The 27532-nt window shown below is 38.4% G+C and overlaps 1 protein-coding gene across 5 annotated transcripts in view; it reads right to left on the reverse strand.

Moving 5' to 3' along the window:
• Nucleotides 1–27532, reverse strand: part of ARHGAP39 (Rho GTPase activating protein 39) — a 426284-nt gene that overhangs the window by 49385 nt on the left and 349367 nt on the right. For all 5 annotated transcript variants that reach the window (XM_056822907.1, XM_056822906.1, XM_056822904.1 and 2 more), the window contains exon 6: nt 7537–8098. In XM_056822907.1, coding sequence (XP_056678885.1) covers nt 7537–8098 — 562 coding nt within the window. The remainder of the gene's footprint in view (nt 1–7536; nt 8099–27532) is intronic.

Consider the following 27532-nt stretch of genomic DNA (forward strand, 5'->3'; position numbering starts at 1 on the left):
TTTCCAAAAGGGAGGAGGAAAGGGAGAGGAGACAATTTGGATCTTATAACTTTGGAAAACATATGTAGAAAGTTCTTATTCCATGTAATTGGTAAAATAAAATATCTTTGAATAAAAAGGAAAAAAATGCTCTCCCTCTTCTGCTCTGCTTATTGACCTCCCTAACTTCAAGTCCACTTCTTTTACTGCAAGCCTTCCCCAACCTCTCTTTCCTATTTATCCTGTATATATTTTTGTTTGTATGCTGTCTCCCCATTAGATTTTAAGTTCTCAGAGGGCAGTGTGAATCTTAAAACTGCTCAGACTCTACTTCAGAAGATTTGATTCCCCATTTTTAACAATGGAGGTACTTGGTCAGGAATGTATTGAGAACTTTTAAAATTACTCCACCCTACTCAGACAGTGCCTTAGGGGATGATAAAGTTGAAAACTCCTGATTGAACAATGAAAAGTCCCTAATTCATACTTATAGCAAAGCTAGAACCTTAAGCTAGGTCTATTTTTAGATCTAATACAAAAAGGTGCTAACTACCTATAAAGGTTAAATTAATCACTAAAAGGTCAAGCAACTTACAAAAGGTTAAAAAAAAGAGGTGTGAGGGACTCAGAGGATTTTATCTAGCCAGAGAAGATGAGAACAAAAGAAGATAAGAACTAGGAATGGGCAGTCCTGGGAAAAAAGTGTCTACTGTGATTGGTAGATGTGAAAATTTAGGGGAGGTGACATAAAAGAAAATTTCTTTAAAAGGAGGATTGAACTCAGTTGAGGGGTCAGGAGTTTAGTGGAGGACTGGAGCTTGCTTGAGATGATCTTGTGGTGAGTGATAAAGACTGACTCACTCTCCCTTAGGCTCAGGCCTAGGCCCTTTCTACTATTTTCTCTTTCTCTCTCTCTCCTTCCCTTAATTCCTTCATTTATATTAATTAAAATTTCCATGAAACCCAGCTGACTTGGGTATTTTCATATTTGGGAATTTTCCATGGTGACCACTTAATTTTAGATTTTAAATCAAGACACTAAAAATTATCTTTACAGTTTGGCTGAAACCTTTACAGTTTTGGTAATTCACAGTCTTGGCAAACCACATTTTCACAGTTACAGCAGACACTGTCTTTTGCCTCTTTTTGTACACCCAAAGCTTTAGCACAATGCCTGGAATATAGCAGGGACTTAATAAATACTGATTGATTACTTAGCTCAGTAATTAATCCACATTTTCACAATATGGCAGGTTTATACATAAAATGAGCCAAAATCTATTCAAAGCAATGGGTAGAGTCCCACTACAAGGGGCATCGCTGACTGGAGGTCAGAGAGGTTTCTGGCTTATATGATTATTTGAGACTGTGAGTCTTATTAATGAGCCCAAACTCATCATTTTAATGTGCACACCGTATCTTTACCCTCTAACCCTAGGTATAGTTTAAGCCCGGAAATTTCCATTCTTTAAAAGAAAGATTCGTACTTTAAATGGCTGCCTGAGTTTTATAATGTTAGAGAGACACTAGTTTGGGCAGGGAGACATTCCAAGGACAGTTTTCGAAGAACCACAAAACTTTAGAGCTCCAGTAGTAGTAGTAGTAGTAGTAGTAGTAGTAGTAGTAGTAGTAGTAGTAGTAGTAGTAGTAGTAGTATTCATCATAGTCGTGGTCTTCATGGGTGTTGTAGTTGTAGTCATCATCATAGCAATAATTGTATTCCTTTGTGCCATTATCCTCTAGTTCTCAATTTTACATGTGGGAAAACTGAAGTTTACTATCACAGAATCTCTGAGCTGTAGGTCCCTAATCTGGCCATCTAGATCAACCCATACTTTAATAAGAGCCTTCTCTACTTCAGATCCAACAAGTGGTCATCCAGTTCTATTGGTACTGCCTAAATTTGCCTCTTATGGGCAGCAGTTCTCCTAAGTCTAAGCAGAACAAGACTAAATCCTATTTCATGACAACTATTTGAAGACAGCCATCATTTCCACCCAACTCTCTCTTTTCCAAGCTAAATACCCCCAATTTCTTCAACTAATCCTCAAATAGCATGAACTCAAGGCCCTTCACTATCCTGCTTGTCTTAGGTGGCATAATTAGTAGATACCAGAACTGTTAGTAGAACACAGGTCTCCAGACTCTCAATTCAATGAACGCTTATTAAATATCTCTTATAAATAAATGTACACTGTAAGAAAAGCATGAGAACAATAGGGTCTTTGCTTTCCAAGTGATTAAAACCTAATGATGAAAATACTTAGAAAAATAAATATAGTTCAAGGAAGGATGTGACAAAGGTAAAGGAGAGATGACATTTAACTGAGGGTATTAGGAAAAGCTTCCTAAAGAAGGGGGCATTCATGTGGGGTCTTAAAGGCAGAGATGAAGAAGAAATGAATTCTACAAATGGGAGAAGATATATGCAAATTCAAGAAAGGGAAAGGAAGAATTATTCATATAATAGCACCGAATCAGCCAGACATTGTGCTAAGTGCTTTACAAATATCTCATCTGGAGTCAGGAGAAGGTGTAATGATGCTGGAAAACACCTATTAGTTTGTTTTGTTTTATTTGGAACAAAGAGGGTATGACAGGGAAGTATGGAGTGTGAAATAAAGCTAGAAAGTCAGGTTTGTGAGAGAACTAATATACAAAATGGTGGACTTATCTCAAAGGAGCAGTAGTAAGCACACAAATCCCTATTTCCCAAGTAAGTCCCTAGTCTTCCAAAAAGCCAAATCATCTTAAGTTAGCCTGAGTTGCAGAAGAAGACGACCCCTTCCCTATCTTATAAGAAGGAATAAAATATAGGAAGGTGGTTGTGATGAGTTAGAACTTCACACCAAGACTATTAGCCCATGGTCACCAGCCAGTGGTGAACTGGGAGAGTGGTGGGGTGAGGGGTATTGCATTAGGGATCATATAAGCAACTGCTTACTAGCTGCCCTGGCGCACTGCCATTTTGAGGATGTGCCCTTTCTCATGAGAAAGATTAAACTTGCCTCTGCTCACCTAGGTGGTCTTATCATTTCATACAGGTTGGAATTAAGTTGTAGAGGCCTTAAAGACCAGGCTAAAATTTTTGTATTTTATACAACAATCAATAAGAAGAAACTGAAAATTTTTATGCATCAATGATATGGTTACACCTGATTGTCAGAAAGATTATTTGACCGTGTGAAGGATGTAATGTGGAGAGGAGAGAATGAAGGCCAGGAAACTAGTTAGAGAATTACAAAAGTCCAGCCCAGAATTCTTTTGTAACAAAAAGTATAACAAAAAGCCTCCTTGAATTCTTGAGGGGTGATAGGGAAAATTTACCAGGAGCCTCTGAATATTCAGTGGCTCATTCAATTTAAAGGTTATTTAATCCCCAAAGATCTATAAACTCCTTAATGGCCAGAATTTTGCTTCAGTTTCAGAACCTAGCACAATGCCCAGGACAAAGAGGGTCCTTAATCAGTGTTTGCTGAATTGAAAAGAAAGACTTTAAGACTTTTCAGGCCTAGTTTCTCCTCTACCATTGTCAGGAAGAGTACATTAGCTGGCTTGTTTTGTTGGTAAACTCATCTAAAATCTGGGGGCTTAATGAGGTGAAGAATAGTTTTTTTTATCAATGTTCCAGAAGAACCTATTAACAGCTCTAAGTGAAGGTGTGGGTTGGGTCAGCCCCACTGCCTTAAGGGCTGCTGCCTAAGGACAGCCACACTGCAGGGTATGTTTACTAGAAAGTGATATACAGTGATCTCTTACCTATTGTGGGAGTTATATCCAGAGACTACCTGGATAGGTAAAAATCCACAAAGTAGCAGTGTTATATTTTATTATTTATATATATTTTAAGGCTTTATGAAGCCTCACTCTCTCATAAACCTTTTCCACACTTTATTAACCTACAGTCACTGAGCCAATCAGAGCCCAGGTTGCAGAACACAGCACTGTGGTTGGTCACCTTTCATTCCATAAGCCAATAGTGTGCCGCAATAAGTCTAGCTCCACAATACAGAATTAGATTAAAAAACAAACAAACAAACAAACCTCAATACATTGAAGCTGCAATAAGTGAACCCTGAGGGTCAACTGTACACTGGTTTCAGTTCAGCTGACTTTTACTACAGAGTGATCTCTGAGAGATGGTGCTGGTGCTTCTTTTCTGTATGGCTACTCAAAAAAGAGTTAAGATGGGTCTTTTCTCCTTAAGCCTGGCATTCTATTCACTTAACCATCTAGCTGCCCATTATCTGTACAAAGCTTTTAAAAACATATAGCAACCTGTACATATATAATTCGATAGCTCCCTCTCTTTTTTCTTACTAGAATTGTTTTTCTGTTTTTTGGAATTTTATTTATATGCTTCCTTTTTCTTCTGGGCTGAGTTCCTTTTCAGATTATAGTTCATGGGATCCTACCTATCCTTTCTTAAAAACCCTTTCACACTTATTCTCCCCAAATTTTGGTCATATGTTTGACTATACCTATCTTTCCTTTTTTTCTTTATCATTAATTCTAAAATGGAGTGGTCACTTTCTCAGAAAGTTTCTGCTATTTCTACTTTGACAAGAGGTACAGAATAATCAGTCATTCCTGCTTTTGCTTCCCCTACTCTAAGCATGTCATTATGATTAAAGTAAGTTAAAAGTTTATAGTTGTGTTGTTTTTGGCAGAGAGCAACTCATTTCAGAGACAGAACTACCTTGAAAGGCCAAAACTAGGTTGGAGATGCCAGGTAAATAAGGTAGATGAAGTCAGTTAAGGAGACAAAAAGATCATATGACTTTTTGAGATGAGGCTGGCTTCAAAGAGGTGTTTGGGGTTTTGCTGAAGCATTATTAAGCACCCTGGAAGCTTGCATAAGGAAGCCTCAAGCAATACTTGGTCTGATCACAAGAGGAAATAAAAGGTGACAGCATATGTCAGTCAAGTCATAGAAGTAAGCTTATGGGAGAAGAGGCTCCAGTAGCCACCACTGCGTATTCTTATGGGACAGGCACGGTACAAATATTAGAGTTGGAAGGAGGAAAATGGCAACAATAATAAATGAAATGGCTTGGCTTACTGGTGTATAAAAAGAGAGGGCTGATTTACATAGCCTTTAAGGTCCCCCTCCAGACCTCAAAAGAGTTATGTTTTCCCTTCTAAGGCCCTGTCCAGCTTTGGCTTTATGTTCTAAATCTACATCCTTTTAGATGTAACATAATTTTATAACCTCTTCTATGCTCTGAGTTTTTTAATCCTTCCCAGTTCTGATAATCAGTTACTAGTATTTGTTTGTGTTTACTATGTGCCAGGCACAATGCTTGGTAATAGGAATATACCTACAAAGAAAGAAACAGCCTCTACTTGTAAGGAGCTCACATTCTAATGGGGAGACAAATACATATCAAATGTACAAAGCATAAGTATATAGGGAATAAATATAAATATATGTATGTATATAGTAGTCAAATACAAGGCAGTTTGGGAGTAAGGGCACTAGTAGTTGTAGGATAAAGAATGGCTTCATGTACAAGATGATGCTTGAGCTGCATCTTAGAAGAGAGGGATTTTAAGAAGTGAAGTTAAGTAGTCTAGGCTTGGGGGAGATAAAGTACAAAGGCAAGGAGACAGAAGATGGACTGTTCTGTGTGAGAAAGAGAAGGAGGCCCAGTTTGGCTAGACTGTAGAGTGTGGGAAGAGGAGTAATATTCATTGAGGCTGGAGAGAAAGGTTGAGGACCAGGCTGTATAAGTAAGACTTTAAAAGCTAAATTTTATCTGAGAGGCAATAGGAAGCCAATGGAGTTGACTGTGTAGGAGAATAATGTCATTTCTGAGATTAAAGAAAATTACTTTAGCAGTAGTGTGTAGAGTGTAAGAGTAATGAGAAGGAGCCTGTTTAAATGACTGGGGCAAGAGGTAATAAAGACTTGAATTAAGATGGTAGCTAAATACTTGGAGAGAAGGGGTCAAATGTGCAAGATATTATGAAGGTAGAAACTACAATATTTGGCAACTTTTTGGCTATGTGGAGTGACAAAGATTAAGGAATTCAGGATAATGTAAGAGGTTATAAACCTGGAAGCCTAGAAGGATGAAGATGACTTCAAAAGAAATAGTAAAGTTTAGAAGATATTCATGTCCAATATCCCTTCTAGCTCTGACGTTTTATGTCCTGTATTCTATGGTCCATTTAAGCTTGAACAATTTATATTCTGTGTTCTAAGTCCTGCCAAGTTCTAATATTCTGTGATTCTGTGACTACTCTTTAAGATTAAGAAAAAAACCTAGGCCTTTGACCAAAGCAAGGTAGTAAAGTTATGTTTTCTTTATTACTAGCTCCCTCAACAGGTTCTTATGATGAAAGTACCTTATAAATTTAAGAGCACTACAGAAAGGTATTATTACTATTATATTTACTGGAACACATGGTCCTTCTCTATTACTCAGATCCTCCCCCTACTTTTGTTTTTAAAATATTTCATTCATGCTTTTATTTTTTGACATTACTATCTCTTCCCCCCTTAACTCCAGTGTCCCTTCCTCTCTGCAAAGGAATTCATTCTTTTAACAAGTAAATACAATCAATCAAAACAAATCAACATCTGGACTATGTCTGAAAAGATATGTCTCATTCCACATCTAAGCTGATTATCTCTCCTAGAGACAGGAAGGATGTTTCATTATCCTCTGAAACCTTCTCTGGTCACTTCATTGATCCATCTAGAAGCATCTCAGTGTTGTTTTCTTTGTGATTTCCAAATCTGCCAAAGAATAGTTTGGTCAACCCTAGGGTTATTTCTGGGTCTAATGGCTACACCTTGGATTTAGAACATAAATGGTCTCATGCTGCTATCCATGCTGGCACCTCTGTTCCTTTTAGAAATTGAGGTTAAAGGGCTAGGTCTTGCCTTTGGACAAAACTGGAGTTAGGGACCTAATATCCATCAACCACCAATCAATTGACATAATGTATATTAAGACAACAGTAAACCTTACCTGGGGTAAGTGCAAAGGACTTCTTAGGTGATATGGTCAATAAGAAATATCCTGTCCATCAGACGCTGAGGGGTTAGCACTCCCTCAGGAACAAGTTAAACAAGGACCCTTATGGGCTCTTGATGCACGATTGTAACATTTCTACCCAACACAGCAAGGTGGTAAGGAAAAAGCATTGGACATTAGGTTTAAGTCTTGACACTTACTAGCTTTGTGACCATGGACAAATCACTTCACCTTAAGATTGTTTCCTCATCTGTAAAATGCTTATGCTGCTTATTTAATTAGCATCAGTGTGAAAAAATCTTCAAGTGTTACAGAAATGTGAATTATTATTGTCATAAGCAGAAGTCATACAGGAAGCTCTGTTCCTGCTCTTGAGGGGGGCACCAGTAATGAAATGCCAGTGTTGAATGCCTATGGGTTTAGAGCTACTTTATAGGAAGGTTGCCATGAGATTTGTCCTGAGGACACGGAGACTATAGAAGTATGAAAATGTCAACTCCAGTTTCTGCATGGGGTAGGACTGAGAAGAGAAAAAGTCAGTAAAGGTCAGTCAGCACAAATGGCCCCTTACCTTTGGTGTCATTGACTGGATCCATGTGCCGATATATGTAGCCTTCCAGATAGGAGTGAAACTTGGGGGTAGGCGGGAAGAAAGCCAAGCAGATAGCCATGAGCTCCCAGCCTCTGGCCAGGCTCTCATAACGGAAATTTTCCGTAGTCTGTCGGCAGAGTTGGATGTAAAGCTCATCTCGTAGACCCTGCATACTCCAGCCTTTGGTGGCTACCTCCAGTGCCACGCTGAGCTGGTCTCCCTTGGCCCGCCGGTCACCCATGTACATCTGGATCAATTTGAAGATCTCACAGGCTTCCTTCTTCACATTGCGGTCACTGGTCATGATCATAGGCTTCTTGATTGACTCACTGCTCCAAGCCAACATGTTGGCAATAGATACCTTCCGCCGGAAGAGGCCTTGAGTGTGCTTGTTGAAGTGTTTTGAGGCCCAGTTTTCAATGTCTGTCTCAGAAGATGGCTTACGTAATGTGAAGGTAGGAAAGACACAGCTGGCACTTGGCATCATGTTCCGATTCTGTCTGCTACTCTCAAACTGGGCACAAGCGCCAAGGTCCTCTGACTGGGTAAGAAACAACAGGCAGAACAATGTGTTAGTTAACACTCTTAGGTGGTATGTAGACACCATCAAATGAATTATATCCTCCCAGGATGCATCAACATGCCATTACCAGGGAACCCCTAAACCTATAAATATGCCCATAAACAAAATATGCTTAAGAGTAGAGAGACAACTTAAAACCAAGGTAACCATTGTGAATATAGTGAAAACTACTGTAACTGTTTTTTACTATTTAGTTATTTAATTTTTAAAAATTGGCAGTTGTTTTTAGTTTGCCTAAGAGGGAGAATCATCATCGTCATTGTCATCATCATCAGTCAATCAATAAGTATATAAAAGTATTTAAAGTACGTACTAACATATGCTAGGCATTGTGCTAGGCTCTGGAAATAAATTTCAGGTTGCATCTGTAATTTCACTGGTATAAAAAATTCTCAGTAAGGAAACTCCCTCTCCCAATGCAGAGCGGTATCTGCTCTGATACTTCTAGATTTGGCGAGTTTCAGGGCACTGAGAAATTAAGCAACGTGCCCAGGGTTGTCTAGACTTGTCTAGCCAGTGTATAACAGAACAGGGTCATAAACCAGGTCTTCTTGTCCCCAGTGCCAGCAACCTATTGACTATGCCTTGTAACCTCTCTGGCCAGACAGTGGGGGCACAAAGACAACGATGAAATAGTCTTTCCCCTTCAAGAAGATTACATTCTTTTGTAAGAAAATGATGTTCACATAACAAAGTTCATTTGGAAGAACAAAAGATCAAGGATATCCAGGGAAATAATGAAAAAAAACACATATGATGGGGGCCTTGCAGTCCCTGACCTAAAACTATATTACAAAGCAGCAGTCATCAAAACAATTTGGTACTGGCTAAGAAATAGAAAGGAAGATCAGTGGAATAGACTGGGGGAAAGCGACCTCAGCAAGACAGTATACGATAAACCCAAAGATCCCAGCTTTTGGGACAAAAATCCACTATTTCATAAAAACTGCTGGGAAAATTGGAAGACAGTGTGGGAGAGACTAGGAATAGATCAACACCTCACACCCTACACCAAGATAAATTCAAAATGGGTGAGTGACTTAAACATAAAGAAGGAAACCATAAGTAAATTGGGTAAACACAGAATAGTATACATGTCAGACCTTTGGGAGGGGAAAGGCTTTAAAACCAAGCAAGATATAGAAAGAATCACAAAATGTAAAATAAACAATTTTGACTACATCAAACTAAAAAGCTTTTGTACAAACAAAACCAATATAACTAAAATCAGAAGGGAAACAACAAATTGGGAAAAAATCTTCATAGAAACCTCTGACAAAGGTTTAATTACTCATATTTATAAAGAGCTAAATCAATTGTACACAAAATCAAGCCATTCTCCAATTGATAAATGGGCAAGGGAAATGGATAGGCAGTTCTCAGATAAAGAAATCAAAACTATTAACAAGCACATGAAGAAGTGTTCTACATCTCTTATAATCAGAGAGATGCAAATCAAAACAACTCTGAGGTATCACCTCACACCTAGCAGATTGGCTAACATAACAGCAAAGGAAAGTAATGAATGCTGGAGGGGATGTGGCAAAGTAGGGACATTAATTCATTGCTGGTGGAGCTGTGAACTGATCCAACCATTCTGGAGGGCAATTTGGAACTATGCCCAAAGGGCGACAAAAGAATATCTACCCTTTGACCCAGCCATAGCACTGCTGGGTCTGTACCCCAAAGAGATAATGGACACAAAGACTTGTACAAAAATATTCATAGCTGCGCTCTTTGTGGTGGCCCAAAACTGGAAAATGAGGGGATGCCCATCAATTGGGGAATGGCTGAACAAACTGTGGTATATGTTGGTGATGGAGTACTATTGCGCTAAAAGGAATAATAAAGTGGAGAAGTTCCATGGAGACTGGAACAACCTCCAGGAAGTGATGCAGAGCGAGAGGAGCAGAACCAGGAGAACATTGTACACAGAGACAAACACACTGTGGTATCATCGAACGTAATGGACTTCTCCATTAGTGGTGGTGTAATGTCCCTGAACAACTTGCAGGGACCCAGGAGAAAAAAACACCATTCATAAGCAAAGGATAAACTATGGGAGTGGAAACACCGAGAAAAAGCAACTGCCTGAATACAAAGATTGAGGGGACATGACAGAGGATAGACTCTAAATGAACACTCTAATGCAAATACTATCAACAAAGCAATGGGTTCAAATCAAGAAAACATCTAATGCCCAGTGGACTTACGCGTCGGCTATGGGGGGTTGGGGGGGGGGAGGAAAAGAAAATGATCTATGTCTTTAACGAATAATGCTTGGAAATGACCAAATAAAATATATTAAAAAAAAAAAAAAAAAAAAAAAAAAAAAAAAAGAAAATGATGTTCAAACTAAATAGAATCAAAATATTTACAATGTAAATAGTTAAACAGTTTTCGTGTCAGAGGCTACTGGATGAGATCTATAACCATTATGAAGAATTTAGCCCAACCAAATATATAGTAAAAACCAAGTGAATATTTAATTTGTTTGAGAGGGAGAGAGAGAGAGAGAGAGAGAAGGTATATTAGAAGGACAATGCAGATGGATAAATTAGGCTAATAATTAAAAAGGTGGAAAGAAGACAACATTGTCTTTGGCAAATTGAAAAATTCCTTTGACCTCAAACTTTCTTTCTGAAACAAAGGTACAATTTAAAAAATACCAATATTCTACCATCATTGTTATATAATTGCAAGTCATGGAATACTATAGTCCCTAAAGGGGAAAAAAGTGAGAATCACTCAGAGGGCAATGGAAGTGTGCATAGTAGATGCAAGCAGGTTGCAACATATAATAAAACAGGGACTATGAAAAAGAAACAGCTCAAAGGATGTAGTAAAAGAAAGACATGATTAAAAAGAAGAGCTGATTACATGTAGAGAATTAAAGAGAACAGATAGATAGCCTTTATGCTCTATTGGCATCCCTGAGATGTTAAAAGAAACAGAAAAAGTTTACCAGAGCTTTGGATGGACAAGACTTAATATAATAGGTATAAGTGTCTTTAATTCATGTCAATTAGATCACAGGTCCATCTGAATATTTGAATATTTTTCCTTAAGGCTCACCTCTGGTGTCACTGCATTCATTAAGCTTTCTCTGATTCCCTCAAATGAAAGAATTCTCTCCCTTCTCAAACTTTGCTAGATAAACTTTGCCCACCATACCCTATACATATCTGTAAACATATGGTATCTCTTTTCTTGCCACTCACAAAACATAGGTCCTTGAAGATGAATACTATGCATTATCTATCTTTGAATCTCTAGTGACAAGACAATGCCTTAAACATAAATTAATAAATGTTTCTTAAATGAATGTTGAAAACTTGAATCAAGTCTTCTGAGTCTCAGTCTAGCATATCACCAGTTTTAGAGGATACAGTGACTGGCTCACTGTTCCAAAACAGTGCATTAATGTACCCCACAGCCTGACTTGATGCCTTTTTACTGGCTATCCCCAATGTCTGGAAAGCTATCACCTCTCATTTCTCCATCCAGGCTTCTCCAGCTGAATATTCAATTTAAATTGAACTTTCTTTGTATGTCACAGGACAGTGTCTAGCGCATGCTAAGTGCTTAATGAATGCTTGCTGACTCAATTCCTAAGGCCAGAATCCTGGTTTAGAACATTACCATGATTAAATAATAACAACTACCTATCAAAGCCAAGTGCACAGTTCATGGTGTGAGGGAGTGGGATAACGGCAAAGTAAAGGAATGGCACACAGGGGACTCTTCTTTTGCCCTGAGATGACTATAGCAGCTGAGTAGGCCTGACAGGAACCATGAAAAATGGAAAACTGGGCTCTGACAATACTAATGATTGGGTTTGGAAACTGATCCTATAAACTAAGAAACTGACTTGAAACTGTTGTGATAGTCAGGTTTGTCATGGATAACAGAAATGAATGACTCCCTTTTGTATTTTGGTACCACAAGAAGGCAAGACATATCAGAACAAATCAGAAATACTAGTACCTTAATTGTTGGAAATGTTAAAGACTCAAATATTTCTAAGCCAGTAATATATAAAAAAACTAGAAATAGGTCTGACTAGTAGGCAAAGATTTCATACTGCTTTTTGTTAATGGTATTCTCAGCTCCAAGTCACATAACAAGTGTTATGGACCAGTCAATACAGGGCAATTTTTAAAATAAAGAGAATTGCTTTCCTGCAGTAAGGATCTAGTTGAGATTTTAAGATACTACACTATACCACCTTTTGATTATTAAAGTAGAATTTTGTGACTGTGAATTTAGACAGCTTTCAACATTCTGGCTTCATATGTATGGAGAGAAGAATGTAACCTGTTTGTGTCTTATGCAGGTTTCTTATCTTAGCCCCTACTGAAACACTCACCTCTGATGTTTTTTTCCATTAGGTAGCACCTTAGATAGGCAACAATTCCCTAATCATGCTAATCCACAAAGATTTTCCCATTTTCTCAATTCTTCTCAGCATTTACTATCTGTAAGATCTGTAACCATACTATTGTTATAAGGAAGAGATAAGTTTAGGTTTGCAGAGCACAGAGGCAAGAGATCAGCAGGGAATGATTCTGGAATACTGCAAGGGGGGTTAAGCTGAAAAAACTCAGAGGCTGTTGAGGCTCTGTCTATTTCTCTATGGATTTGAACCTGGAGAGGGTGGATGCTGAGTCCTGAGGTCTGACCCTATACTTTGTTGCTGCTTGTGTTGCTGTTTTGGGCTGTGTATCCTGAAGAAGATCTGAAGAAGCTGCCTCTGTCCTGTGTCAACATCAAGCTATCAGTAAACTGAGGTCCAAGTCCATCTGGACTTGGGACCTTTCCCTGGATCCCTGCCTGATCTGTTATTGACCAGTATCTCTAATAAAACCAAGAGAGGGTTTAGTGCAGGATAGATATGTAAGGACTGGGGTTTTACAGATTAGCATGACAAGTAGATAGAGTAGAAAACCAACTCTAAGAAGATCCTTCATGTGAAGGCTTTAGATTTTAGGGTACTTTAGTTAGTAAACTTAGCGTTAGGGATTTTCCCCTTACCCTCTTAACCTCTCCCTTTTGAAATAAAATACACTCCCAGTTATTGAGATTTTTTTATCTGGTCCAGGCTGTCTGTTGGCCCTTCCCCCCACAGTATAGAATTTATTACTGGCCCCAAATACATACTTAAATCTAATCCCATCTCTTCCCATCTCTCAAAATTACCCTATTACACTATGAATGATCATTTTATGAAAAACATTTTCAGGGAAGGGCCACCAAGAATATGGAAGTTGATGTCCTGTTTACAAAAAGACTAGCTGAAGGCACTGGGAATGTTTAACCTTGACCTCCATCTTCAAGGAGGGCTGTCATGTGTAAAAGAGAATACACTTACAGGCAGCTGAGGAGAGATAAGACTGCAGTTTTGAAGAATCTTCTACGCTTCTAGTTTGGCTTATATCCTGACAAGAACCTACTTGGCAGTATCCCTAACAAGGAGCATCACAAACTCCATTTATAAGGCCCAGGAATGAAGAACCCATTAGCTGATAAGGTGACCTATATCAATTTGGGACTGCTTTAATTAATATGAAGTTTTCTCTTGCCTGCCTGCAACACTGTCTCTATGTTTGATCATGTACATGTCAAAAGATTCCTTCATATTATGACCCTACCCATGGGAGAAGGCTGTGTCCCCACACTGCATTTTCCTCCCTCTCTCTTTCTAGGGTAAACATTATCAGGCTTCTTCAATAGACACATATAAGAAATTATAATAGGGTCACAGATTTAGAGTTGGAAGGGATCTATCTCAGAGACCACTAAGTTCACTCCCTCATTACAAAGATGAAGAAACTGTGGCCTAGGAATTTTAAGTGCTCTTTTAAGGTCACTTAGAAGTCAGACTTGAAATTGGGTCTTCTGACTACAAAGAGTGCTCTTCCCACTATTCAGCATCAGTTTTCAATTCCTTTACCATGTCAATTGTAAGTCTTTGGACCTACTCCAAGTTATCAATTACTTTCCGAAAATGTGGCGCATTGAATTGAACCCAATATCCCAAAACATGATATTAATTCTTTAGCTTGGCATATGGAAAACTTTTCCAGTAATAGTCTGTTTAGGAATATAGTGAGTTCTTAGCTCTAGGGGTGCCCAAACAGAGACAGGATGCTGAAAAATGGATTACTGATGAGGTGGGCAGGGACTTGGATTATTATTCCTGTGAAAAAGTATTCCTTTTAGGGGAACTATAAAAGGATCTGACATTATTAAATGTGTTAAATTCTAAATTCTAGAGGATTCTCAGTGAACATTTTCCTCTTGGTAGTAGAAAAAGCAATAACTCAATCAGTATGAACCCAAGAGAGTGCATAGGAACACTTTCTAATTGAAGGATGGAAGGAAGTTTGAAGGGATGAAATTGCAACAATATAAGTGGCCAACTACAAGTGCTAACTTAAAGGAAAAGAAAGAAGGAATTTTTCTTCCTGAGGCAGTAAGTGGGTATGCTACCGTCTTTGGGGACTGGCAAGTAAAAGCCAGTTTGGAATAGGATAAAAGAGTTCTAGGGTCTAAGTTCCCAGGTGAATTGGGGTCTGGTCAATCTCTTTTGCTTTGAGTCTATTTTCTCATGACATTTTCTAAGAAGTTGACAACTTGAAGATTCTATGTGGATAGGCTTTTCTCACCCCATTCTTGGATAAGGTCTCTCTTCCTCCCCTTCAGCAGCACAGATGGAGAGAAGGCCTATATTAATAACCATTTGCCCAACAGACTAGGACTGTTCTCTTTCTTCAGCTGAAAACTATGCCTCAAATACGGGGCCAGGGAACAGATTTCTATACATTAAAAACAACCAATAAAAATTAGTTAAAAAGAAACAATATAACATTAGGTAATCTGATTTGTAATTGGATGAAAGATTAAGAACTTTCCAAGTTGGGAGGGGGAGAGTAAACAGGTGAAATTTCCTGATTTCAGAAAAAAAGGTGTCTCAATATTCTCAATTGCCTGTATACAATCAAAGAAACAGAAACAATTACTGATTGTTCACTATGGATCCAATTTTAAGATTAGACATGTATTGCTTGAGATATACAATTATGAAAAAAACGCCCTTGCATCAGTCTTAGGATCTGATTACATTTCTGGTCAGCATAACCTAGATCTTTGGTTAAGGGCCTCTAAACAGCAGGTACAGGTGGGTCCAGTTTCTCAGTCATACTGGGCTAGTTTCAATTAATAAAATAAGGTTTTCTCCCAGTTTCCACAATTAAACAAACTTTTCTCACAAGACAGAATTTGGACTAGTCCCATATTTAAGAGAAAGTGAACTGAGCTAGCTCCAGAACTAAGACACAAGATAGTCAGTGTAGCTCACTCAATTCCCACAATCAACCATTTTCTATCCTATTCCCCTCAATTCCCTCAAGTGACTACAGGAACTACTTGATTAAACTCTTATTTAAAATGGAATCTCTTTGACAGCATACTTTGACAGTCTACAAAAAGACCTCTAGTGATGATGAATTCATTGCCTATCAAGAATACCCATTTCTTACTTTGGGATAGCTTTAATAGTTAGAAAATCTTTCCTTTGCCTGAGCCAAAATCTTCCTTCCTTTCTTCCTCTTCCACCCATTGCTCTATGTTCTACTTCTAGAGCTGAGCAGAACAAACCTATTTTATTAGTATGCTAGAGAAAATGTGCTAGAGTGGGAAATGCACAGAATCAGAAGGCTGATGCTTATTTGGTCACTGTTATATTCCTCATCAGTAAAATATTTACACTATGCATTTCCTAGTTTGGTTTTTTTTTTGTGAGGAAAACTATGCATCTTAAGGTTAAACTGAAATGAGTGCTATTATTATGATTAAATCATTTAAATTTAAATTTACATAATTAAAGGTTTGCAATGCACTTGACATGTTATTTATTATAAAGTTCATAAACATTTTCTTTCTCAGTTATTAGTGTTCCTGCTTTCTTAAAATTACTTTGGATTGGTTTGTATATACTATATGTCTACTTAACTAGGTGTATGTCATAGTGTTGCAGTAAGATGTCAAAAATGTGAAGCAGGATTGTTTCAATAAAAAAACCTATAAAAGTCAATATTAATGTGTTAATGTGCCAAGGAATACAAAAGCAAAAATGAACCAATCCTATTCCCCCAAAGATTTTATATCCTATGCAATTACTGTACCTATACACATAAGAATAGACAAAGTAAATACAAGTAATTTCAAAGTGGGGGTAAATACTAGCAGTTGGATGGAACTGAAAGAAGGTGACTTTTGGACTGAGCTCTAGGATTCCAAGGAGGGAGTGCACATGGAATGATCAGCACATCTCATAGGGGACCAAGATAATCTTGTAGTTAGTCTGGTTAGACTGTAGAGTAATGTAAAGTGAAACAATGTATAACAAGCTTGGAAAAGTGACTTGGAGTCAATATATGAAGTCTAAATTTGATTCTAGAGGAAGGAACCCCTGGTGCTTCTTGAACAGAAGAAGGACATGGTAAGACTTGTGCACTTCAGGAATATCACTCTGGCAGTTATGTGGAAGGTAGACTGGAGAAGAGAGAGTTTGGAGGCTGAGAGACCCTTAGAAATGACATGATGAGGATATTAACTAGAGGGAGGGCTGTGGGAATGAAGAAAGTGGGGCAGATGTAAGCTTATGAAGGTAGAATGGGCACAACAGCAACTGAATGGATAGGTGGAGTTGAGGAGAATGAGGAGCTGAGTGGGAGTGTGTAACTCCAAAGTTGGGAACCTGGTTGATTTAAAGGATGGTAGTACGTTTTACAAAAATAGGAACTTTAGGAAGAAGACTTTTTGAAAATTTAAAATTTAAAGATAATGAATTGTTTTGGAAATACTGAGTTTTCAATGTCAATGGGACATCTAGTTGAAATGCCCGAGGCAGAGATATGGAACAAGAACACAAGAGACCAGAGATTATCTATCTATCTATCTATCTATCTATCTATCTATCTATCTATCTATCTATCTATCTATCTATCTATCCATCCATCCATCCATCCAACCATTCATTTATCCATCTATCCACTTACCTATCTCCACATACACATATTTAAAAAGATATATATGGGATTCAACTGCACATAAATGACAACGGAACTCCTGCAAGTTAATGAATACACCAGTGAAATAGGATAAGAAAGGAAGAGGACAGAGTCTAGGTGTACACCCAAAGTTAGGGAGTATGATATGATGATTCCCATAAAGAAACCTGAGAAGGAGTGGCCAGACAGGACGAAAAACAAGAAGCAACAATGTAATGAAAGCTCCCTTGATTGTTTTATTTCTATCTCTGTATACTAAATACCTAGAATAGTGACTTGCACACAGCAGGTGCCTGATAAAAAATTTCTTTTTATATTTTATTTTAAAAAACTCACATTGGTATCTTTTAGTTCAATATCACATTCATTTTGGAATATACTTTTCTGCCCTCTTCTCTCCAGTGAGTGTTTCCCTATAATAAGATTAACCCCCCCAACAACCAACCCTCCCCCAAATAATGGTTCAGCAAAACCAAACAATATTGTGTCTGACAGCAGATAGTGTTTCACATCCATATTCCCCTTTCTCCCCACTTCTTCAATGTTTTTCATCTCTTCCCTGAGGCCAAGTTTGGTAATTTTAATCACACAGTTACGTTTTGATTTTATTATATGCTGCATTTATTTTCTCCTATGAAATAGTATTTTTACTACATATAGCCAATCACTCATGGTGTGTATATATGTAGAGGGATTCTAACTCATAACAGTAAGCTGCCATATAGGTAAGTTGTCACAAAGTACCACAGAAGGTGAAAGGAGTCATAGATTACTCAGCAGTTTGATACACTTTATTATCTTGTTTTATCAATTATACCCCACGTTCTTAGAGGGAGGTGTAAAGATTAAAATTTAGGGGAGACTGAGGCAGGTAGAAATTAGTTTCTCTCTGCAAGGAGTATTATATTTTTATGAGGTTTATTAAAGATTAAGGATTAAAGAAAATACAGGATAAGAAAACATGTGCCTAGGCCAGAGAGGCCTAGACAAGATAATCTCACATAATGGAAGAGATGCCTCTGCTCCAAAATGGAAATCCCAAAAGACCCTGAGCCTATTCACAACCAGGTTTAAATACCTTCTCGATCTCGGCCCACATGAGAATTCAGTGAGATTACAGGGCATTCTGGGGATTGAAGTCCTCGGATTCGTGTCTATTTTTTACAGAAGCAAGAACCCTATCCAAAGCTTTTTTTTGCATCTCAGTCCCTAACATTAGTACTGCACAAGCAGGGATAGGCTGGAACTCTGATTTCATTAGTACAGGGAACTAACTCCCAGGTGAAGAAACTTCCTCTTCCAACTAGTTTCCCAGAAGCAATGTACACTGTAGAGAGTTGCCTAGAGCACTAAGATATTAAGTGACTTGCTCAAAGTTCCATAACTAGTATGTGTCAAAAGCAGAATTTGAATCTTTGTTCTAAAGCCAGATCTGTATAAGTAAAAGATTTGCATTCCTTAACATATACTAGCTGAATGATCTGGAACAAGCCTGAAGATTTATGATGGGGAATGCTATCCACCTCTAGAGAAAGAACTGTTGGGAGTTAAATGGATGTGGATCAAAGCATACTATCTTCCATCTCAGTGTATTTATGGTTTTAGTTTGGGGTTTTGGTTATGTATGAGTATGCTCTTACAACAATGACCAATATTTGCATGATAATAAAAATAACACAAAACAAAAAAACCCATATACTAGCTGAATTCAGAGCCATCCATCCACAGCTATTACCTAAGATTTGTGAAACCTGTCTTCTTGTTGATGGTGGGGTTATAGTTTGTGTGCATGTGTGTATACATGTTTATGAGTGGGGGAGGGGGAGAAGATAACAGTGTTTTTTGAGCCCCTAAGCTCAAGACTGATGAGTTCCCTATTTTATTTTAAACTCATACCTTCTTGTCCTAGAATCAATACCAAATATCAGTTCCAAGGCAGAAGAATGGTAAGGGCTAGGTGACAGGGGTTAAGTGACTTGCCCAGGGTCACACAACTGGGAAGTGTCTGAGGCCACATCTTGAACCCAGGACCCATCTCCAGGAGTGGCTCTTTATTCACTAAGCCACCTAGCTGTTTCTGACCTCCCTATTTTAGAATCAGAGGGCCAGAGGTTCAAAACTGGCTCTGTGCTTTACTATCTGTATGTCCTTAGGTAAGCTCATCACTATCCTGCATCTTTTTCCTCATCTATAAAATGAGGGAGTTGGGCTAGATGATCTATAAGGTACTTTTCTGGCTCTATGTGACATTACCTTATGACTGAAAGAATGAAGACCCATCTTTCTGCCCAGTCACAAACAAATTAGACTCCTGTCATCATTAATTAATTAATTTTCAAAGTTCCTACTCAGTTCTGGTCTTTTCATTATGAATTCTTAAAAGATCTCTTTCTTCCCCGAAAGGATTATGCTCAATTTTGCTGGATAGGTTGTTTTTTATTATAAGCCTTCATCTTTTGGAATACTATGTTCAAAGCTTTCCTGTCCTGTAGAGGGGAAGTTGCCAAGTTTTGTGCGATCTTCAGTGTGACTCCTTGCATCTTAAACTCTTTCTCTCTGGCTGCTTGCAGCATTTTATCTTAGATATGGGAGCTTTGGATTTTGGTTCTGATTTTCCTGGGAATTTTTATTTTGAGGTTTCTTTTAGCAGATAATCAATAAATTCTTTCTATTTTCACTTGGTCCTCTGGTTCTAATAGTTGAGTGCCTCTTGTTTTGATTCCTTGAAATACGGCCTTCAGGGTTTGAGTGGTGGTGGTGTAGGGTCAGGATTTTTAGGTAGTTTGATGATTCTAAAATTATCTTTGCTTGACTTGTTTTCTAGGTTATTTCTTTTTTTATTAAATCAAAAAAGAGATTTTTATTTTTTAAAAATTAATTTTTAAAATTAATTTTGAATATTTTCCCATGGTTACATGATTCATGTTCTTTCCCTCCCCTCTGGGAGCCGACAGGCAATTCCATGGGTTTTACATGTATCATTGTTCAAATTCTAGGTTACTTGACAGAATATATCTTACAATTACTTGTTTTTGCAGTTAAAAATTAAAAAAAAATTCTTGGTGCTTCATTAAAGTCATTACTTTTGATTTGGCCTATTCTAATTTTGAGGGAGTTAAATTCTTGGGTTTTAAGAACTATTTTAGAAGCAAATAAGACTGTAAAGACTAGCCACAACTATTGGGCTAAAACTATATAGATTCTCTTGCCATCCAACTGTTGACTTTTCTGCTTTCCACCTGACAATTCTACTTACATTTGCTGTTATCAGTTGCTGTCCTGGGACTAAAGGTCTCATTAACAACCCAGGAAATTCAACATGGAGACTGAGGGCAAGGGAGTGAGTGGGGCATCTCTTTTGTGACAGAGGCAAGCATGAGCCTAATACCCTGTACCATCTAATATGGGAAAAATTAAACTGGAAGGGAAGCAGGGAAGACAAACCTTTGACAAGATGGCTCTTGACAGCAATCAGGGGATTCTGGGAAAATTTTCTTTTCAAATAACATAGAAAATAAGCAGTAAGAGCCCAGTTCAAATCATAGGATTTAGAGCTGAAAGAGATTTTAGATCTAGCCTAGGAATTTTAATCTAGTCCACAAGTTCTTAACCGAAAGTCCATGAACTTGTTTTTAAAAAAAATATATACACTTATTTGATAACTGTTATTTCAATATAATTATTTTCCTTTGTAATTCTATGTATTTTATTTCATGCATTTAAAAACATGACAAGAAGGTGACCAAAGGCTTCAGCAGACCACTAACGGGGTCCATGACATAAAACAAGAAGCTCTGATCCAGTCCAACTCTCTCATTTTATAGATGAGGAACATGAAGCCTGGAGAGGGAAAGTGATTTGTTTAGTCTCATGCAGGTAGTATATTATGGAACTAAGATTTTACCTCAGGTCTTTGGACTATAAACTTTATATGACACTATGACCTATATATTTCTTTATCTGAATGTGAGGAGAGGTGAGAAGGCTACAAGGATCCCACATATGCCTTAAAATTGTCTTTTCGTTTTTCCTTCTTTTTTTCCCCAGGAGAGAATAACATTAGATTCATTTTATTTGTAGTTTTGGGCAGTGAAGCATTAATTTTTAATGAAATTCTTTTTATGCTGGTACAGTTGAGAAAGAATGTCTTGACTTCTTTGGAGACTAGCACAATTTCTGGCTCCTCATACAGAAAGGGCCAGTGTCAAGGATTAGACATGTTACCCACAGAAATCTAATGAAGCATGAAATCAGGAAACTGCCTTGGTTCTGGGTGGGGAGTAATCTGTGCTATCCAAAGGTTAAGGACAGTCTGTGATAGGGAAATGGTAAAAGGGAAATGAAGGGAAGCTGAAGAAGGGCAAAGAGGATATCCCAAAGAAGAGAGATCCACAATTCTTGAGTGCTTATTCTGTGCTTAGCACCACCATCTGGGCAGTACAGAAAAAAGCTCATTACACCCTTTTCCACAAGGCAGCAGATCAAAGAGCAGGGGGAATATCCCATGTCTGTCATAAGACATAATGACTTCATCACAGTACCTGGGTCTAGAATTCAAGGCTATAGAAAGAAACCGATTCCCCACTTTTGCTCCCTGACCCCCCCAAAACTAAATTCTCACCTTGGAAGCAGCAAGTCCTAATGAACAAAAAGGTATGACTGAACCTGAGAACGCAGAAATGCAGAGTATCCATATTGTACGGACCTTACTCCCAGGCTGGGCTAGCTGACGTTGCAGAAGATTCTTCAGGATTACACAATACAGAGCATTCACATCCTTACATCCTTGTGGGGTCCACTCCCAGAAGGCTCCCCAAGGCTGCAGAGTGTTCACAATGGCACAGGTCCAACTGCTGGAAAACTCTGGGGGCTACACAATGAAGTGTGTTCATACTGGTACAAGCCTCACTCCATGAGGCCTTTACAATGCAGGGCATTCACACTGGTACAGGCCTTGCTCCTGGAAGTGCTTTTCAGATCTAGAGAACAAAGTGTCCTTACCAGCATGGGCCATACTCCAGGAGGCTTCCCAGGGCGTGGAAATAATCTTCTACCAGCCTCCCTGCTTATGCCCGCCCCTTTCCCTAAGAGTCCAGATCACAGTTCACAAAAACCATGAGGGTTGAGCTACCTAATCTGGAGATATTTTCATCTGCTCAAATCCCTCTGACATCTGGCAGAAGGAAGTTCTAGCAACAAGGATGCTATTTTGGCAACAAGGGCTAGGTCTGTCCATACAGAGCAGGCTTTAGAAAGCAAATGGTTTCTCTCTTAAGATACTGTATACTCTAAAGCTCTTGAATTCTGGAGAAACTTGATTGCCTTCTGAAACCCAAGGCTAATGTTCTCCCTGGATGGGTTATTTTACCTTCCTAGACAGAGACTCTGCCTGCCTCCTCTGGTACAAGTGAGCTCTGGCTCCCCAATCAATATAGCAACATTATCAAACACTGTCAGTTTTCTGATGCTTTATTAGTCTAGTTAGCTAAGGATAAAAGAAAAACCTACAGGAAAGGTTGGAAGTTAAAAAGCTAAAAGCCCTCCTGATCCTAGCCAATCTTGGAGAGAGGTGCACAGCTTGGAGGGCTGACACACATCTAAATGACTAGAGCTTCTATTTTAGCTACAGAGCTAAATTTAAATTTAAATGCCTCTTTAGGACAAAGATCATAGATTTAGAGCTAGAAGGGGCTTTAGAGGCTATCTCATCTAACACCTAATTTTATAAATGAAGATGCTGAAACTCAGGGATGTTAGGTAATTTGCTCAAATAAACATCATATTAGATTCTGACTCCAGTGCTCTTCCACTGTAATATCATAGAGGCCAGACCAAATCCTAGACATTCATTCAACAAACACTTATTAAGCACCTACTGAATGTATATCATTGAGCTCTATACTACAGAAGACACAAAGTTTAGGTAAGATTGTATCCCTGCCCTAATAGAAGGGGCATGGGAACAAGATAAGAATATAGGTAAATGTAATGCATGACATTACATCAGATGGGAGAAGTCAATGCTTTGCAAAATCTGAAAAAGAAGCGTGTTACAAATGAGAATACCAAGAAAGGCACTTTGGAAGATGGGGCATTTAAATCTATCTTTCAAGGACAGTAGGCAGAGGGTTTGGAAGGACATTATAAGCATAAGGAACAGTGTGAACAAAGGCTCTGATATGGAAAACACAAGGCACATTACAGAGCTGTCTAGGCCCATGAATAAGAGAACGAAGGGGATTTGTATATGATAAGGCTGTGCTTCATGCTAGAAGATAAATAAGTTAGATAAAACATATCTCTGTCCTTGTACTGATTATGGTTCTAGGAAGGACACTTGCAGCCATGCAACTTTTGCTAGGAAGTGGTAGGTAAAATGAACACAGATGGGTATGATGCAAGAAAGGCTCATCCTTTTGAACTGGGCTTGGGCCAAGAGAAGAAGAACCTGATAGATTTGACTTGTTTTCTCAGAAGGCTGGCCCACAATTCTCTAAGGCAGAGGGGTAGCAGTGATGGCTTCTGGCCAGAGTTGCTACAATGCTTTGCCTTTCATCTAAAGGGTTCAAACACAATAGCTAAAAAGGTCAGAAGAGACTGTGGGGGCAGGGATTTAGTGCTAAAAGGTTAAATGACTCAACTGAAGTCAGAGGGCAGCTCTTGTCTATGGCCGAACAAGCAGCTGGAACCAGCTTTCTTCATTTTTTCTGTTTAAGTCTGAAAAACAAACTGGTCTCTCTGTGAGAAACAGGCATTCAGACTCTTCATGTTAAAAAAAATAGCTTTCTGTTCTCTTGTGAAGAACGTTTATTCTCCCCTCCCCCGAGAATCTTAGGAAGGAATCAAGCATTTATTAAGCTCCTACTATGTACCAGGTACTATGCTAAGTACTTTATATATCTTTCATTTGACTTGCACAAAAATCAGGAAAGATTGGTGCTATCATTATCCCCAATTTACAGCTGAGAAAACTGAGGAAGTCAGAGGTTGGGTAAAGTAAAGCTCTCACCTTACTTAGCTCCTGACTCCCCAGACTATTTTCTACTCTTCCTCCTCCAGAAGTCTTTTGAGGCCTCTTCCTTTGATGATTATCGATTATTCTTTGGGACCTTAGCTTGACAAAGTCTCTAGGTTAGCTTTGCTCACTTCCAAACCAGCTCAGCTTCAGATTCCCCACATCACTATTTCACGTTAGTGTCCTTCCCACTTCCTCCTTTTCAGCCCCCTTTTAGGAGTTAAAAGTGTTAGAATATAAGGTTCTTGAGGGAAGAGATTTTTCTTCTTTTTTCTATTTGTAACCTCAGCACTTACACAGTGCCTGGAACATAAAAGTAGGGGTTTAATAAATACTTTGTCTAATGTCTAATCTAAAGCTGAGTAAAGGTAAGATGCAGTCACAAAAAGTTTTTGAGTAAAGGAGTAACACAGAACCATACTCAGGGAAGATTAAGATTTTGTTAGTTGTGTGGAAGAAAGATCAGAGAGAGAAAAGACCAGATGTAGGGAGACCAATAAAAATATTACAATATTCTGGGAAAGAAGGGATGAGACCTTGAACTAAGGTAGTGGCTATATGAATGAAGGTAAAGAGAAGGAAGCAAGAGAGGTTTTTGATGTAGAAATGATAGGACTTCACAACTGATTAGATTTGGTGGGTAAAGAGAGATGCAATAGTTAAGAAAGGTGCAAAGTAAGATCAGGAGAATAGAAAAAGCACAAACATTCAATATGACTATATTTAAAAAGTAAATCCAAAGCCGGAACTTTGGATGGTAGCAGGAGACACAGGGTGAACATTTTTTATGTCTTGTTTAACTATGCTTTCTTACAATATAAAATAATTTACATGTTTGTTTTAGATTTCCCTGCCAGACAGAGCTCTACAGGAACTAGTGGGGCCAACTCTCTAACTAAGAATCCAGGTACCAAAGAAATCTCATTACCACTGCCACCAGTCTTTGTTGATTAAAATCAACTTTCTAAATTTGGCCCAAGAATTCTAGTCTGCTAAGATCCCTTTCAATTCTGACATATGATTCAATGTGTTGGTTATATGTAGAAGTTTTGTGTCATTTACAAATCTGGCAAGGAATCATTCATTTTATGCTTTCACTGAGGTCACTACCAAAAACATTCAACATTACAGGGCAACTTAGGTGGTTAAGTGAATAGAGAGCCAAGCCTAGAGGCAGAAGGTTCTTGGTTTAAATCAGGCCTCAGATACCTCCTAACTGTATGAAACTGGGCAAGTCACTTAACCCCAACTGCCTAGTCCTTACTATTCTTCTGCTTTGGAACTGATACCCAGCACCAATTCTAAGACAGAAGGTAAAGGTTTAAAAAAATGATGAAAGATGATCTTCTGAAAGGGAGGACCTTTCAGGACTGATGAGAAGTGAAATGATGAACTGGTGAGAAGTGAAGTGAGCAGAACCAGGAGAACATTGTACACAGTAACACAACAATATTGAAAGATAATCAACTTTGAAAGATATAGTCCCTGCCCTAATGGTGCTTTTACTGTCCTTCAAATAAACCAGATGCACTTTGTAACACAGCTTTAGCTAAGCTATGGCTATTTGGTTAGGAAGTCAGCCAACAATTGTGCTGAGTTCAAGATTCAAAGAAAAACAATGCAAAGCCCTCAAGGAGCTTACATTCTAATAAAGAACACAAAGTATAAATAAGCAAATACACAAGAAATGTAAACAGAGTGGATGAAGGGAAGGGAAAACATGAAGAAAGGAGAGCAATCCATATACATAGGAGTGAAAAGGCAGAGAATTGGGGATGGAGTGTCAAATAGGCCAGTGAAGCTTGATTGTAGAAGATGAGAGAAGAGTAAAGAAGACAGCAACAAGACTGGAAAAATCATAAGAGGTCAGATTATGAAGGGTAACATGGCTGGATTCCTCACTCTTTCCCACCCTTCCATAGCCAATCAATTATCAAGTCCTCTGGCTTCTACCTTCATAACTATTCCTCTTCCCATATGTATATCTTCTCTCCTCTGAAATTGTTACCATTATGATTATGTAGGCCCTCATCACCTTAAATGTGGACTACTGATGGCTGATCTCCCTTAAGTCTCTTTACAGTGAATAGAATCACTACTCACTGTTCTTCCTAAAGTGAGGTCTGAGGTCACCCTCCTCTACTATGCAATAAATTCCAGTGGTTCCCTGTCTCCTCCAGGATCTAATACAAAATCATCTATTTGGCTTTTAAAGCCCTTTATAACCTGGCCCTCTCTTACCTTCTCGGAACACTTTTCTTCCTCCCTTTATTTATTTTTTTTAAAAAGAATCCTTACCTTCTGTCTTAGGCTCAATACTAAATATTGATTTGGAGGCAGGGGAGCTGCAAGGACTTGGTGACTGGGGATAAGTGGCTTGTCCAGGGTCACACAGCTAGGAAGTCTCTGAGATCAGATTTTAATCCTGTATCTCCTTTCTCTAGGCCTGGCTCTCTATCCACTGAGCCAACTAGCTGTCTCTCTTCCCAGTCTTTTTACATTTTTCTCTCCTCTGTATACTCAGCCATCCACTGACACTGATCTTTGCTGCTCCTCACATAGATACTCTATCTCCTGACTGGGTGTTGTCCTTGGCTGTCTCCCTTGCTTTTATCTCCTTTTCATAACTTTCTAAAATCTCACCTTCCACAAGAAGTCTTTCCTGATCCCCATTAATGATAGTGCCTTCTCTTTGAGGTCACTTCCAAATTATTCTGAGCTTCTTGAGAGCAGAAACTCATTTTTGGGGGTTCATTCTTTCTGTCTCTAGCACTTTGCACACCTCTTAGCACTTTCGGGTTTTGTTGTTGTTGTTTAGTCAGTAGGCACTTAAATAAGTGCTTATCCACTGGACTTGATTCTAAATACCAAGCAAATGGTTTTCTATTTGACCTAGAGGTATTAGGGACACAGAGAAGTTTCCTGAGTAGGGAAGTGATAGGGTCACACCTGTACTTTAGAAAAATTAATATGGCTGCTGAGTGGAGAATAGAAATGAAGAGGGGAGGTTTAGGCAAGGGAACCAAATAAATGACCATAATAGTCTAGGTTAGGGGTCAGCAAATATGGTTCTGAGGGGTTCTGAGAGGTATGGTTCTGCTTGTGTAAGGTTCAACAAGCTAAGAATGTTTTTAACATTTTAAAATATACATATGATTAATTTTTAACATGTAACAGAGAACTAAATTATATAATTTAAAACAAATATGATGAAAGTTTAAAAATGTAAAAATTATTCTTAGCTTACTGAATCTTAGAAAAGCCGGTGGAAGCTAGATTTCGCTGCCAACTGTTGTGTATCTA

The sequence above is a fragment of the Monodelphis domestica genome, chromosome 3 (assembly GCF_027887165.1).
Source record: "Monodelphis domestica isolate mMonDom1 chromosome 3, mMonDom1.pri, whole genome shotgun sequence".
NCBI lineage: Eukaryota > Metazoa > Chordata > Mammalia > Didelphimorphia > Didelphidae > Monodelphis > Monodelphis domestica.